Below are 13038 nucleotides of genomic sequence, written 5' to 3'. Positions count from 1 at the left end.
CGGTCCCGATAGTGTGTGTCTTAGAGAGAGTTGACTGTATTCATCCAAGGTAGAAGCTTTTTCCGCCTTACTCTTTTCTCGACAATGGGTGCGTGCTGGTTGATTACACTATTGAAAATCAGACCATATTACGAGAAATGTTTTTCGGCGCTTACCACTCTTCGCGGGAACGTATCCGGCAAAGAGTGGCAAGACTTTGATTTCACCTCTAAAAAATGCTATCAGGCCCTGCTAAAAGATAATTCTGCTTCCCCGATTCTTCACCATTTTTGGTCCCTCGTTCTCCCTTTTGATTTCAAACTTGACAATCTTTGGAAATTGGTTCGAGATGACTCTTCTAAAAGCTATAAGAATGATGTGTTATGGTAAATTGTCCTTCGAGCCGTTAAAGTCCGCGATTTCCTAAACATTGGGGCTATATATATTGATTCTGATAAATGTGCCTACTGCTCTCGAAAAGAAACAATTGATAACTGTTTTCTTAATTGTTCCCGTGCTAAAAAAGTGTGGTCTTATTTTTCTCCTGTGATGTCCTCCCTTCTTGGTAATTTCTTCTCGTCTTACATTTCTGTTTTCTTTTTTCAGTGGGCTCCAGTCAGCCCAAAAAAATGCACGACTGGCCCGTTTTTTTTATCAAAACGATCTTGTATGGCATTGGGAAGTTTTTCAATAACGATGCTACTTTTCGCAATGGAAATGAAAGTCATGAAGGTATAATCCGTTATATCCTCAATGATATTGAGAGGACAATTCTCTGTGACCACTTTCATTTGATCTCTATTTATCTGACTTTAATAATTGATAGGAAGATCCAGCACTGTGTCGATTGAATAACACTACTATCAAAATTTTCCAGTAAATGGTTGATTTAGTGACTAATTTAATAAATAGGTTAAATTTTTCATAGTAGGTTAGTTTCTTTTAGGTTCTTTTCACTAAATTATCCTTAGTTATGTCTTTCCTTAGTTAAAGGTTACACCAATGTCGGCCTTATTAGAATTATCTTTAGTTTTAACTTAAAACTATCTTAGGAGATACATTTAAGATAATTCTTGTAAGTTATCTATTAGCTTTACTGTTATATTAATATTAAATTAAGATTATCCTTAGTTATATCATTATTCTTAGCTATTTACTCTTTTTTTTGATTACTTTAAATTCAACTTAGAATTATCTTTACTTGTAGCGTAGAATTATCTTAGTTTAACTTACGACTCCCTTTAGATATGTATAAAATGTCTCTTCAGGACCTTCCTTTGGACTTTGAATACTTTATTTTGCTTACTAGTATTTAGTTAGGGCCAAGTCCATGTGCGGTCTGCACTTTTATTTTGTAATTAGTGACTTAATGAAAATAAATCCTTTTTCAAAACTTAAAAACTGTCTGCAGTTAAATATAGCTATTTGGCATTACAAAACTTGCTTTTAAGTTCAAATTGAGCACTCTACTAGGATAAGTAATGTCGTGCAATTGTGCGTAGCTCACTAGTTTCTAGTTTGAGCAGTCGTGTAGACTTGAATATTCGAATCACTCTTTACTTTACAAAGATCTGGTTTAACTGCACAAAAAAAGGAAACAGATGTAAAGAAAACGAAGCGAAACGAAAAACTACAGTGAAAACATACAAGATTTGTGGACTCGAGGAATAAGTGAATATACTAGTGAGAAAACAATCGAACATCCAAAACGAATTTTTGACCTCTGCAAGTACGAGCACATGGTTTATCCCAAAATATTTAACAATTTAAATGACGAAATTGTACCAGTCCCGCGCGGACTGAACACGAGAAACAAAGTAAACAATTGTAGAACGTTTTGTAACTTACATTCCGGCCTCTAAAATCGGACGCACTAAACAAAGATTTGAAAAGAAATTTGACGCAAACAAACGTTACATGTGAAGGTGTAGTCTGATCGTCCGGGTGAGTGTAGTCCTGAGAAGGACTGTTGTCGGTGGTAGTGACTGACGTTTCGACAACCTGTGCGGAAGTCATCATCAGAGTCAAGTGAATGACTGTTGTCAGTAGAATGTTCTTATTCCAGTTCGTGTGAAATGATCGGTTGGTTTTGCCGTGGTGTTATTGGCTGTAAGACTCAAGTGACGTAAGTCGGTCGTGATTGGTCTGTTTCGATCTGTCGGTAAAGTTAGGTCCTTATTTTTCGGTCGTGTGTGATGTTTATGTCGTGAATGAGTCGTTTGTATGGAGCGGGTAGTTGTTGACATATGTTTAGGGGAGTCTGTTCTAAGTTAGTAAACCAGCTTTCCAGTGTCAGTCGTTGAAAATAGTCAGTGCTATAGGTTAGGCATTGCGCAGAGTCCCAGTCAATGTTGTGGTTAGTAAGTCGATGGTGTTCAGCAATGTGATTGCTGACATCACCTTTCCTCGTCGTCCGTCTGTGTTCAGTCAGTCTTGTTGTGAGGTTTCTGCCAGTCTCACCGATATAGTAGGCTTGGCAGTCGGAACAATTGATCTTATAAATCGTTTCCTGTCTGTTCCTCGGTTCGTCTTTGTCTTTAACGTTGGTTAGGAACTGACGTAGTGTGGTGATGGGTTTGTGGGCGACGAGGATATTGAAGGGTAGTAAGATGCGCGAGATGTTTTCAGACATGCCTTTTATGTACGGTATGGTTGCTGTATGATCAGACTACACCTTCACAAGTTACCCCCGGGTTCAAGCCATTAACTGCAAAACGTTATATCTGACAATTCTGCGGGAGAATATAAAGCTCGAATCATATCAGTTCAGTAATGTTTCATTTCATGCCTTCTGACATCTCCACCGACTCCAGGAGAACAATCTTATCAACAGGGCGATCATACAGCGATGTTCTGGTCTTCACAGTTACACTTCGCACGTACCCATCGGTGCTGTTCTTGCGTACAGTAATAATCCGACCAAGAGGCTATGAAGATCTTGGTACTCTATCATCAACCACAAGCACTATGTCATTAACGGCAAAGTTCGGTGATGGATAAGCCCATTTCTGCCTCTCCTGCAACTGCGGCAAGTACTCTTTAATCCATCTTCGCCAAAATACGTCGTCATATATTGTGCCTGGCGCAATCTTCCTCGAGAGTAGCCATCTTCTTTACTGAACACGCCAGGAGGAAGATTCGGGCCTGACCGTAACAGCAGTAAATGATTCGGGGTAAGAGCTTCAGACTCCGATAGGTCACCTGACGATTTCGTTATCGAACGCCCATTAATAACAGATTCTACCTCACACATCAGGGTGGTTAACCATTCATCATCCAGCGGCTGTTCCTTCACGAGAGCAAGGAGAGTCTTTCTGACAGTTCTAATACATCGCTCCCATATGCCACCAAAATGGGATCCTGATGGTGGATTAAACAGCCACTTGATATTCCTTTGCAAGAAGAACTCATGGATCCGACTCTCATTCCACTCAGAGATAGGTTCTCGGAGCTCCTTGTTTCCGCTAACAAAATTTGACCTGTTCTCGGACCTCATCACTTCCGGGATACCTCGCCTTGCATTGAAGCGGCGCAATGAGTTTACAAACGAATCTGTGTCCATACTCTGAGCGACTTTCAAGTGAATGGCTCTGGTACCCAAACACGTAAACAAGACACCATAACGCTTGACTTGACTTCTGGCCCTCTTTACCCAAAACGGACCAAAAGAATCAACGCCTACAAAACTGAACGGGGGTTTATCAGGTGTGACTCTGTCAGCAGGAAGATCAGCCATCTTCTGAGCTCCAGACGGAGCCTGTCTTCGTCTACAGCTAAAACAATGATTTACAACTCTTCTCATGGCGACTCTTCCTTTGATAATCCAGTAACTCTTTCTGATCAAAGAGAGCACATATTATTGACCAGAATGTCCAGAAAGAAAATGGTAATGGCTGACGATCAGATCTACAACATGATGATTCTTTGGGAGTATTATAGGGTGTCTTCGCTCTTGTTCAATTTGTGCGTGCCTCAATCTTCCCCCAACGCACAGCAGGCCATTGCCCAACTCCGGATCCAACTTGGCAATTGAGCTTGATTTCTTGACAGAACGTGCGCAGCTGGCTTGGACTGATTTCTTGCGCACAACATCTGATTGTTTATTCTGAAGATACACCAACTCTCCGCTAAAGCTTTGCCTTTGTACATACTTCAAGACTTCTATCTCAGCATAGTGCATTTCTTCTACACTGATGGGACTGGGTTTCCCAGAGATGAGTACTTTAGCTCTGGCTTCCTTCCTTCCGCGACACTCTCGCAGAAGATTAGAACGGTAGCGTAGTATCCACGCCATCAACTTCTTGAGCCTATACCAGGAGGAACAGGACTGCACCATTCTGTTTAAGAAGTCGACTTCAACTGTAGACGCTACTGAGAAGGTTCTCCTTTCTTTCTTAACGTCGGGTTGCTTAGGCCAGCTACAGTCCTCTGCTTCCAAGAGAAAGGAAGGGCCACTGGTCCAGCGGTTTTTGTGGATAAGCTCTTCAGTGGAAAGTCCTCTAGATGCATCGTCAGCAGGGTTAGAACCTGTACCAACATAGTACCACTGGTCTGCTCGCGATCTTTCATGGATTGTTGTCATTCTGTTCGCAAGGAACGTCTGGAACCTCTTTTCCTTGTTCACGATACAGCTCGACACACATGTGCTGTCGGTCCAAAAGAACCTTTCATCCACTGCCAGAGACTTACTTAAAAATGGCCGCCGTTACCGTCTGGCGCGTGCGAAGTTTAGATCAGAGGGCCTTTACGCTTTTGGGGAGGCGAAGATGGATATATCTACCGCAATTTTTTTTAGAAGACGTTGTTTTCGTGCAGATGTGAGGTCTACAGCTGAGGTGAGTGGTAGTTTTGGGTTTCATTCGGCAAGTTAGCTCTAATTTGCCGTAGCTTCCATAATGCTCTGAGGCGTAAATCCAAATAACGAACGTTTCATTCAAGGAAAGCGCATTTTTTCGTTAACTGAATTATGAATTAGAAATTTTTTGGTATGTTTCGGAAATTTTCCATTCTCGTCACTGTAGGATGAGGTGGAAATTGATAAACCGCGGAGTGAAAAGTTACCCGTAGCGTAATTTTTTTTTTACCAAATTAAATTAAATGCCGCGGCTCAATCCCAAGTTAGAAATTTAACGGTGAGTTACAGTACAACACTTTTGTGGGTAAATGTATTTATATGAGCTTCAACAAAGAGAGTTTATTACTCAATCTACAAGGCATGTAAATGAGAGAGAGCAAAAAGCTATGCGTCAACAGTGGTGTTCTTATACATGTGCAGCGAAATTTAAAGTATACTTATCTATATGTTTTAGATTGAATCCACCTCAAGAGAGGTGACAAACTAAATTGGGATGTCGTCTTTAACCTTAGTTAACAATGACTGAATTGCCAGCCTGTGACGACTAACACAAACATTCTCAATCATACAAGAACATACTAAATGGGAATCTTTCTATTACCTTTTCTTAACTATGATTTTTACTTACATTCTTGTACAACTTCCACATTCATCAGGGCATGTTGAGGAACTTGTGAAATTAAAGGCATCTACGTTATGGCAGTATTTTAAGTCAAGTAATGTAAACTGTTGCAAGAGACTTCTTTTCTGATGTCATGTTCACAGTGTATTTTTTTTCAATCCATAGGGACAAGATAGCTCAACAGTACAGCTATCTTGCAGTCAAACATAATCTTTGACTTGCTTATGATGAAGGTGAGCAAGTAGTAATTAAGTGTTAATTACCAGTAACAAATTTGCTCTTAAATCCGAAGCTTTTGGTGGTAAAAATGATGGACAACTATCACTTTCAAGCAACTTATTACCTTTTTAAATTGACCTGACTAAGTCATTTAAGGGAATAAAATTAGGTAAGAATGCTTGATCAAAATACTTTATAAATGTACTGTAATCATCTTCCAGGATTGTAGCAATTTCAGAGCAACTTTTTTCTTGTGAAGAGTACTTGTTACCTCATCTGAAAACCGATAGTAATTAGCATTGGGAAGCCAGTTATTCTGCATTAAGAAGAGTGCATCCCATACTTTTATATCAGACTGTAGCTGCTTAGTGGCCTTCAGAACAAGAACTTGTATTTTTGCCAGGTGGTTTTCATACCTTTTGGCGCAATATCTGGATTTGGGGTTGCGGTTTAGGTTGTGTAATTTTTCAGGCTGTATGACTTCAGGTGTTCCGCTTCGGGGCATTTTTTACCCTCCTTTTGGCCTCATCAATTGTTTCAAAACATTCTACCATTCTTTGCCTTTTCCTGGCTGCGAAATATGTTCATTGAGCTAGGTGAAGGTTGACATAATTTTTTTTTTTCAGGAATTTTCTATATTTTGTTTTAACTTTTTCTTTTCTTTACGGATTTTTTTTTTTTGCCTGAACAGGTGAAACTTTCTTTGTCAACCCAGCCTCGGAAACCATGGACATTACTTCTCTAAAGGACTTTCCCAGTCACTCTTTACATAGAGAGTTGAATTCCTTATATATCACTGACCCTATGTTTTTGACTTCTTTTTGTGTTGGTTTGAAGATTTTTTTTCCTGAAAGCTCTTTGGCTCGACTTTTTACTTCTGTGAATGCCTCCCTCCTGCTTGCCTCCCTCCTGCTTGCCACACAACCGAAGAGGCAACTCTCCACTGGTGTTGTTAAGAGACAGCATTTGCATTCTACTTGGTGCAGAGATTTTTTACCTTGGGCAGTTTTCTGCCAGCTTTCCACAGAATATGCATTTAGATACTGTTGCTTTTTTTTTTTTTTATGGCGGTGACCACTTTGAAATTTGGCTATCAATGGCCTGATATTTTTTGAGAAAAAGACCTATTAATGAAATATACTTTTTTGCAATTGTGCTTTTTTTTTCTACCTGTAAGTATTTAGTGACCTTCAAAAGATTTATGGAAAGAAATACTTTTGCTCACATGTGAAAGGGGATATTCTTTGAAATGTTCCATGTAGAGCCAATATCTTTCTTCCAATTGCCAGCTTTTGTCTGCCTTTTCTGATTCATTGTCATTTCTTGAATTTTTTTTTCGGGCAAGGGACTTAGTATCCCATAAATAAACACGAGTGAATCAAACCCCAGTCAATCCCCATGTCAATTTACATTTTGTTTCTATTTCCTTTTTCACTTAATAATATATTACCTTTTTTTGTTATTTTGTACGACATGAAATTGGACAGACGCCTCCAACTGAGCCAGCAGGAAATCAGTGCAAAGTGCACATGGAAGTTATCTCTCCATCAAGATGGGGTGGGAAGGGGGAATTTGAATTTTGAATAACCTTGTTTTTCACCCTTTTTTGCTGCCAGGCCAGTTGAAAGCCCTGTTCATTTCTTACCAACAGATTTATCATAAGACCTAAGGGTGGGGTTATAATTTTTAAACATATGGAGCACTAATACTAGCAGTTATTTCTCCCTTCCACCTCCCACCTCCTGTGGCTTAATTTTGATACATGTTGTGGGTTGATTTCGCTGTCGTGTAAAGAGAACCATGAAAGCTGTTGTATATTTGACTTCATGGGCAACAACAACCCATGCAGTGAGTCCCACAGTACATCTCTTAATTTATTTTAGCATCTTTTATTTCCTTGCGGTCACGGACGTGGAAATTTCGAAAAAAGCAACAAACAGTTTGAAGTAATACTATTACAGTATTTCAGTATCCTTACAATTACAGGAGATGAAAACATACAAAACTAGAACAGTAAATGATAATTCATTCGCTTTTTGGCCTGCGAAGCCATCAGCTTTGCTTTCCCATCGGAGATTTTTCCGGTGATCTACCTTCAGACGACTATAACCACCATATTTGATTTGCGCCTTTTTGGTCAGCGGTAAAACGTGGTATTAAAGTCTCCTTCATGTATTATGTTCGAAAAGAAGCAAAATGGCTGCTTTCGTAGTTAAAAAAGGGGTAGTCAGAATGCTATCGCCGGTGCCGAAGTTTCCATCTCAAGCAGTTATTTTTAGTGAAATGGAAGAAGGTGTTGATAAACTTTATCTTCACGTTTGGAATGAAGTGCCGAGTCGAGTTGATAACAATTTAAATACCATTAAGTTGAGAAAAGTTCCTTCTCAGCTCCTAAAAATCTCTAATCTCTTTTTTAAAGAACGAAGGGAATTCATTCCAAACTTAGATGGCTAGCATTTTTTAATGAGTATTTTTCTCATTCATTGATCAGTAACGATTGTGTGTAAATCTTACCAATTCCGATAAAAACCGATTGCGCAGCGTTATGATCACGTGACCCGACACGTGACCGTCGCCGTCGACATCGTTGCCATAAGGTAAAAGTTGGTATGAAAATCTATCGTCCCTGAAAATTTCAGCGAAATGGGCTGTATATTTATGGAGATATGGCTGTTTATTTTGTCAAGGCAATTTAATCTCCTGACCCAGGCCTTAAACTACTTGAGCTGTTCAATCTTGTGGCAACCACAGCGGCTGACAGCTCCAGGCGAGGAATAGTAACTGCCTTCTGGGGCGTTTGTCGTGACTTTCCCATCAAAAAGGCACAATGAACATTTTTAGCTTCATTGACGACTCGAAGGTACGAAACAGCACCATATCCTTCACTTGATGCATCTGCAAAAATTGTGAAGTTGGCTAGACACTATGCGGCCAATGTTCTTGGGTTTTAAATAACGTTCAAGGGCGAACAGTTCAAGTTAAGGAAGTTCCCTCAGCCAGTCTTGCCAACGCACTAAATCTTCATGTGGAATTCTGTCATCCCAGTCTAATCCTTTCCGGCACAGATCACGCAGAATTGCTTTCGCAGACAGAATCAACGGGACAATGAATCACAGAGGGTCATAAATTGAACTTATGGCAGCGAGAATACCCCTCTTCGTTGGGGGTCGGTCCTTCACGACAATTTTGAAACAGAATGTATCTCACTGGACATCCCACTGAATGCCGAGGGCAAGCCCTACAGGCAAGTTCTCGAGATCGGGCTCTTTGACGGATCCGGCTCTCTCAGACATGAAGACTGACTGAATGACATCATAGGCATTTGAAATCCATTTTGTTAAACGAAAAACTCCTCTAGCTAGCAACTGACGTAGTTGATTGACCAATCGACTTGCTTGTTGGTTATCTTCCACAGACTTCCAGCAATCGTCAACATAGAAATTTCTTTTTACTGTTTGAATGATGTCTTTGTCAAAATGTTCTGCATTGTCATCGGCAGTTTTCTGCAGTGCATACTTGGCACAACTGGGGGACGAAACACCTCCGAAAAGGTGAACTAGCATTTGAAATTCTTCTGGTTCTTTATCCGTGTCACCACCCGGTAACCAAAGGAAGCGCAGATACTTGCTATCCTCGGTTGGTACTTGTACTTGACAAAAAATTTTCTCGACGTCAGCCATAATGGCTATCGGCTGTTCTGTAAATCTTTTCAGAACTCCAGTGAGTGAGTAGGTTAAATCGGGTCCTTGCAATATCTGTTGATTGAGCGAGACATTCTGGAACTTTGCCGCACGGTCGAAGACCACCCTGACCTTGTCGGATTTTTGCGGATGAGTGACAGGATGATTAGGCAAGTACCATGCGAGCGAACCATCACGCTGATCTTCAGGAACCTTTCGTGCATGACCTTTGTTAAACATGTCATCCATAAATACAGAATACTTCCGGTGTAGTTCGGATCCTTCACCAGTCTCTTCTTCAGCAACCCAAGGCGACGTTCAGCGACCAACTTGTTGTTAGGTAGATCAGGAGGGAAGACCTTCCAAGGAAGTGCAATTTCATAATGACCATCGCGAACCTCGGCAGACTCTTCCATCATGGCAAGGGCTCTCTTATCATCTTGCGACAATCCTTTCTCGATGCTGAACTAGGAATCGTTAAATTCCATTTTACAGAAACGCGCGAACTGCTGGTCCACGAGAACATGCGACTAAGTACGGTTTGTTGTAAGGCTTGACTAACTCAGCCTACCAAGTGGGCCATTGATGGTCCATCCTAGCAGTGTTCGCACAGCATATGGGCCACCATCTTCACTTCTCTGCACTTCTTGAGGCTCAAGGGCTTTGCGCGCATCGCTGCCTATGAGCAATTCGACTTCGGCATCAATACAAGGTAAGTCAATATATTTTAGGTATAACCACCTTTCCACATTACTTTGAACTGCAGTGTCATCAAGTCTGACTGGGAGCTTAACTCGCGAGAGAACATCCGACAGCTCAAAAGCATTACATCCCCTCAGATCAGAAACCTCAAAATTGACCACCAGACTCTCACTATTAACATTATCACTATCCATGGTAGTTAGAGACATTTCTACCTGATGTGCCCAGACGTTCTATCAACTTGTTAGTGCAAAACGTAGTATTCGATCCTGGATATAGAAACGCGTAGGTTTGAACCATCTTCTCCTTTGCCTTAGTTCTGACATTAACTGGAACTATAGCAAGTCCTGTAGCCGACGCTCCGGCCCCAGTGGCACTACACGTTCCTTCGCATGCAACTACTTCGGTGAAACAGCTTCGTGCTCGATCATTTTGCTTCTCATTATCTATGTTGCTCGACTGAGTCTCAGATGGCGATGCAGGTTCTGTTTTGGCTGGTTTGTCATTCTTCTGATGTAAGAACGTAGAATGTTTTCGATGACCTATCTTACATCCGACTATCTGGCAGTAGCTCTGCTTGGGGCAAGACATTGCCATATGTCCTGCCACGAGACAATTATCAGACAGTCCGCTACTACGCACAAAACTAATTCGCTCGTCGACTGACTTTCCTCTGAACAGCTGGCACCGTGACAGCCGATGACTCTCTTTACACAGTGGGCACTTAACATTCGACTTCTTCGGCACATTTTCGGTGTCGTCCTTAGGGGGGTCAGTGGGACTTTCTGGGGTAGTTCCATGTGTCGTGAAAGCAGAACTTTTGTGCTCCTTTGATGGTGTTCTGTGTCTTCGTTTGGAGCCAGCGCCTGCAGCAGTGTTCTTGTCTTCATTTGAATAGATGTTCCCGAACACTGGGTGATTGGCGATTCTAGCCTTAGCTTCGACAAATTCTGCAATATCTCCAATAGTAACTTCCCTTTTCAAATCCGCTGTGATGTGGTCAGCCTTTTCACGCCATCTCTGTCTGAGCCCAAATGGCAGCCTTCCAATGATCTTTTGGAGAGTGTCAGGGTTTTCGATTTTGCTCAAATATCCAATTTCTTGGAGCGAGTTCTTAAAACTTGTAAGTAGAACAGAGTACCTTTGCAAAGCAGGACCATCATCTGCCTTAATCTGAGGAGATTTTTTTACTTGATCAATGAGAGCAGTTGCTATTTTGTAGCTTTCACCATATCTATCCTTGAGGAGTGCTCTTGAAGTCTTGTAGCCTTTTGCGGGATACATTGACAAACAGCTTTGCATTAACTCCTTCACTTCCCCTGACGTATATTGGACTAGATAGTACAAACGAGAGTTCGGGCTGCTTGTCTTTGACTCTATTAAATTCTCAAAGGCTCGTACAAAGTCTGAGTACTTAACAGGGTTGCCTGAAAATACTGAGATTTTGGGCTGCGGCAACGACATCGCAAATGTTTGAAGCTGTTACTGTTTCAGTAATTCTTAAAGCTGTTGATTTTGTTGTTGTTCCAGCTTCTGAACCTCCATTGTGTGACTGACATTCTTGAGACTAAGATCTAGATGTTGTTTCCATAATTTGCTTTCAGCACTTTCACCACTACTTGTACAGGGGGAGTGTGTGTAACCTTTCTATTCACAGGCATCTGGGTTTAAAGGACTGCAATCCTTCTCTGTCTGATCAATCGCAACTTCCACAGTGTCTTTATCTTTATCTTGACATGGGGTGGAAGTCGAAAATTGAGCCACTAGGGTCAGTGTAAGATTTTCTTGATATTCAGGGACAACCACAGTGGTCCCCTTCTTAGTTTCATGTGAAGTCAGTGACTGACTTGATGGTTTTGGTGGACTTTACTCCTCGCAATGACTGTACACCTTTTCTTCTGTCTCGGCCTTAGCTAACTCGGTTTCCAGCTCGAAATTCTCTTTCTTCTGCTTCAACAACAGTTCTTGTAACTGAATATCCTGCCGTGTCCTCACTGCAGATGCTTCTACTGACAAGGCAGCTTTCTTAGCACAGGCTCTCAGCCTTGCACTTGAGGCGGTGCTTAACCGTGAGATAGTAGAGCTTACGGTGGATTTGGGCTTAGGCCTTCTAGAACTCACGGCAGACTTTGAATTGACAGAACCAATATTACTGATAGAATCTTTGGGATGAAGACTAATGGCAAGATCTAATTCTTCTTGGAGCTTAAACTCAGCTGATTGTGACCACGTATAAAATGACTGAAACACGGCGGTTCCCACGCGCTTCACTGATTCAAAATATTCGATTGAATCCGGAATGGCACTTCCATCTATCAACTCAGCGTGATACTTATCATGTGCTTCGTAAAAATTTCTCATAGCTAACTCAAACTTAAGAAACTTCGCTCTAACCTAATCGACATCGTCAGAGTTCTTCATAAGCTCGATTAATTCGCGCTGTCTTCTGGTGACGACCGCCTTTGAACCAGACCGGCTACGCTTTAAGCGAAGAATTCTCTCATGAGCGGCTCCCTCAACGGGTTTCTTTCTCAACCCACGTGGGTCCATATTAATCCAGAACCGATCCAGAAGCGAAGAAACAAATTATTGATGGCACAAGATCAATCAAAGAACGGATAATTCCATTGTACAATCGACGAAATCCAAGACGATAACCAGCGAATCCAACGTAAATCTTTCAAACGTAAATGTAGACTTCAATATTCGAATCACTCTTTATTTTACAAAGATCTGGTTTAACTGTACAAAAAAGAACACAAATGTAAACAAAACGAAGCGAAACGAAAAACTACACTGAAAACATACTTACAAGATTTGTGGACTCGAGGAATAAGTGAATAAACTAGTGAGAAAACAATCGAACATCCAAAACGAGTTTTTGACCTCTGCAAGTACGAGCACATGGTTTATCCCATAATATTTAACAATTTAAAAGACGTAGTTATACCAGTCCCGCGCGGACTGAACACGAGAAACAA

General features: G+C 41.1%; 3 protein-coding genes and 1 long non-coding RNA gene across 4 annotated transcripts; 1 reads left to right on the top strand and 3 right to left on the bottom strand.

The window, feature by feature from the left end:
• Positions 1-2944: 2944 nt before the first annotated feature.
• Positions 2945-4561, bottom strand: LOC148729171 (uncharacterized). The gene is made up of 2 exons (XM_088725100.1): positions 3972-4561; positions 2945-3815 (listed from the first exon to the last, which is right to left on the bottom strand). Exons 1-2 carry the CDS (start codon positions 4559-4561, stop codon positions 2945-2947), a joined length of 1461 nt encoding a protein of 486 aa, XP_088581226.1.
• A 119-nt stretch (positions 4562-4680) lies between these two features.
• LOC148729170 (uncharacterized) lies at positions 4681-6732 on the top strand. Its single transcript, XR_015988825.1, has 3 exons — positions 4681-4814; positions 5622-5689; positions 6367-6732. It is a non-coding gene; the product is annotated as an uncharacterized LOC148729170 (long non-coding RNA).
• Positions 6733-8878: 2146 nt separating this feature from the next.
• LOC148729169 (uncharacterized) lies at positions 8879-9604 on the bottom strand. The gene has a single exon (XM_088725099.1). The coding sequence runs from the start codon at positions 9602-9604 to the stop codon at positions 8879-8881; it is 726 nt and encodes a 241-aa protein (XP_088581225.1).
• A 639-nt stretch (positions 9605-10243) lies between these two features.
• On the bottom strand, positions 10244-11521 carry LOC148729168 (uncharacterized). Its single transcript, XM_088725098.1, has one exon. The coding sequence runs from the start codon at positions 11519-11521 to the stop codon at positions 10244-10246; it is 1278 nt and encodes a 425-aa protein (XP_088581224.1).
• Positions 11522-13038: the final 1517 nt, after the last annotated feature.

The sequence above is a fragment of the Stylophora pistillata genome, chromosome 6 (genome assembly GCF_964205215.1).
Source record: "Stylophora pistillata chromosome 6, jaStyPist1.2, whole genome shotgun sequence".
Lineage (NCBI taxonomy): Eukaryota > Metazoa > Cnidaria > Anthozoa > Scleractinia > Pocilloporidae > Stylophora > Stylophora pistillata.
Note: the sequence above shows the minus strand (reverse complement) of the source record. Positions and strands in the feature narration are given on the sequence as shown.